General features: G+C 63.8%; 1 protein-coding gene across 2 annotated transcripts in view; it reads right to left on the bottom strand.

Moving 5' to 3' along the window:
• Positions 1 to 729: 729 nt before the first annotated feature.
• The window catches only part of EHD1 (EH domain containing 1), a 19545-nt gene continuing 17548 nt past the window's right edge, over positions 730 to 2726 (bottom strand). For both annotated transcript variants that reach the window (XM_006033163.3, XM_006033162.2), the window contains exon 6: positions 730 to 2723. In XM_006033163.3, the coding sequence (XP_006033225.1) occupies positions 2432 to 2723 (292 nt within the window). In that variant the 3' untranslated portion in view covers positions 730 to 2431. The remainder of the gene's footprint in view (positions 2724 to 2726) is intronic.

Here is a 2726-nt window from a genome sequence, read left to right as displayed (position 1 = left end):
CAGAAGGGGGAGGGCGGGGGGCTCCGGGAGCAGGGGGGGCGCGCGTGGGAGGGGCGAGGCTTGTGCGCCTCACTTCGGAGACTTACGGTAGCGCCCTGATTCTGTGCGCGTCTCGTCCCCCGCCAGCACAAGCCCACGTGCTGCGCGCGCTACTCGCTGTATTACGGTAGCACTCGCTGGGAAGTGAGGTGCCGTGGCACCAGGGGCAGTATGGTAGTCCTCGATAGGATTCCCCCCCTTACTAGAAGTATTACGGTAGGCAAAGGCAAGGAGCCCTGTTATGTGTGGGACATTAGGGGAGCCCCCAAGGGCGCACTTTATTACCTGCAGTACGGTAGCAGCCATCCCCCGCCTTGGTCGTGGGAAACTGAGGCAGAGACCCCGTGAAGCCAGGCAGCTGCAGGTAGGGGGCGGGGGGGACAGCGCGGGCACCTGGGGTGCCAACCACTAGCCCCAGCGCGTGCCTAACCCTTATGCCCCCGTTGTGCTGGGAGCCGGGAACCCGGGTGGCCCCGAGCAGGGCACAGCGGGCACCTGCGAGCCAATAGCGCCCCCTGGTGGCTGCCCCGGGAGGCTCTGGGCACAGGCAGCGCCAGGCCTGGCCCCTGGGCTCCCTCCAGCGGGGCTGGGGGCGAGATGAGGGGGTGGGGGCTGGGCCCCTGGGTCCACACCCCTCTTGCGGCCCCCCTCCGTAACAAGCCCCCGAAGAGCACAGCAGACACCCCGGTGCAGAACTCGTCAAATCAATCCTTTAATGAGCTAGAACGAACAGACCCGTCATGGCCGATGCCCACGAGGGGGATGCCCTTCTCCCCCTCCCCAGGAGCCCAGACCCCCAACAGCCCCATGCCTGTGGCCCCTGCCTCCTGCCCTTGGAGCTGTATGAAACAGCCCAGCTCTGCCAGCAGCCCCCCACCCAAGTGGGGCACAGCCCCCTCCCCTCAGTACTCAGCTAGAAATACCCAGTGCCCCTCACCTGCAGGGGGCCTGCCCCCCCCCGGCATCTGGGGGTGATATCTAGCTTGGCTAGTGGGGGTCTAGGCCCCAAATTCAACCTAGAACACCCCCTATACCACCAGGGACAGTGGGGGCAGGAGGCCCTGGGGGGCTGGGCCAGTGTCTCCTACAAGAAGAGGGGGTAAGAAAAGAGGATGCGGGGAGACCACACCAGCCCCCACCCACCTTTAAGGGCAGCTAGAGGGGGTGTGGGAAGCCCCCCCCAACTCCAGTGCTTTGTTCCGGGGGGGGGGGGGGGGGCAAGCAACCAGCACCAATTACACAGCTGCCCCCTAATATGCCCAGGAGAGATGGGGGCACCCCTCAATGCCCCCAGGACAGACAAGGAGGCAGATACCCCCCCAGGAGGACCCACATGCCCCTACGATGGACAGGGACCCCCTAAATCTCTCTTGACAGAGCTGGGGAAAGACAGGGCAGGTCTTTCCTAAGACAGGCCAAATCCCCCAAGACAGGCCAAAGGACTTCAAATGCCCCAGGACAAGTAGGGGGACACCCCCAAAAACCCCCAAACACTAGGGGAAGAGGGGGCACCAATACCCCTGACACCCCATCTTGGTGAGTGTGGGGGTGCCAAAATGCCCAAGATGGATGAGGGGCCTTATTGCCCCCAGCACCCCAAGAGACCAGGCGAGAAGGGGTACCTAAATCCCATAAGCAGGGGTTGAGGGGAGCATGGGGGTGCCTAAATCCTCAAGACCAATAGAGGGAGCTCTCACTCACCCTGGCACAGACCAGGGGGTGACCCTCCAAACACCCAGGGAGAAGGAGGGGCTGCCCCAATACCCTCAGACAGTTCAAATGAAGTATGGGGGCACTTAAATCCGCCAAGCCAGAGGACGAGGAGTGTGGGGCACCCTCAGTACTCTGGCTCAGGGTTTGAGGGAATTAAGGGGGTGCCCAAATCCAATACTAAGGATGAGGGGGCTAGAGGGCACCCCAATACCCCAAGCCAGAGGTCAAGGGAAGTAGGGAGGGGTGCCCAAATCCCAGAGCCAGATGACAATGGGAGCAGAGGGGCAACCAGATCCCAGAACCAGAGATCAAGGGGATCCTGGGGGCACCCTAATAGCCCAAGCCAGAAGTTCAGAGGCAGGGGGCACCCAAATCCCAGAGCCAGAGGTCAAGAGGACCACAGGGGGACCCCATTACCCTAAGCCAGAAGATGTGAGAAGCAGGTGGGCACCCAAACCCCCGAGATGAAGGACAAGGGGAGGACAGGGGGGCCCAAATCCCAGAGGACGATGAGGGGGGCCTCCAGGTGCCCAAACACCCCAAGGCAGAGGTCAAGGGGAGCAGGAAAGCACCCAAATCCCTGAGGTTGAGGACCCCCCTCTTCCCCAAAGCAGACGGAGGCAAGGCGGCCAGCAGCCCCATGTTACTGGAGTCCAGAGCGGGGCCGCAGGGTCCCCAATCACTCGGGCCGGCGCTTGGAGGGCGGCACCAGGTGCGAGGGCAGCTCGGCGGGCAGCTCGTGGCCCTCCAGCTTGACACGGATGAGGTGGTTGGCCAGCGCAAACTCCTCGGCATCCAGCAGCCCGTCGCGGTCCACGTCGGCCAGCTTCCAGATCCGGCCCAGCACCGTGTTGGGCAGCTTGGACTTGACCATCTCCCGCTTGGCTGCGGCCCCCGTCAGCTTGCCCTGGACCGGGCCCAGGCTGTAGAAGACCTCGCCGTAGCTGGGCGCTTCCCGGGCGACCAGCCACCCG

This window comes from Alligator sinensis, unplaced genomic scaffold (genome assembly GCF_000455745.1).
Source record: "Alligator sinensis unplaced genomic scaffold, ASM45574v1 scaffold1302_1, whole genome shotgun sequence".
Taxonomy (NCBI): Eukaryota; Metazoa; Chordata; order Crocodylia; family Alligatoridae; genus Alligator; species Alligator sinensis.
This window is presented reverse-complemented; position numbering and strand designations above follow the sequence as displayed.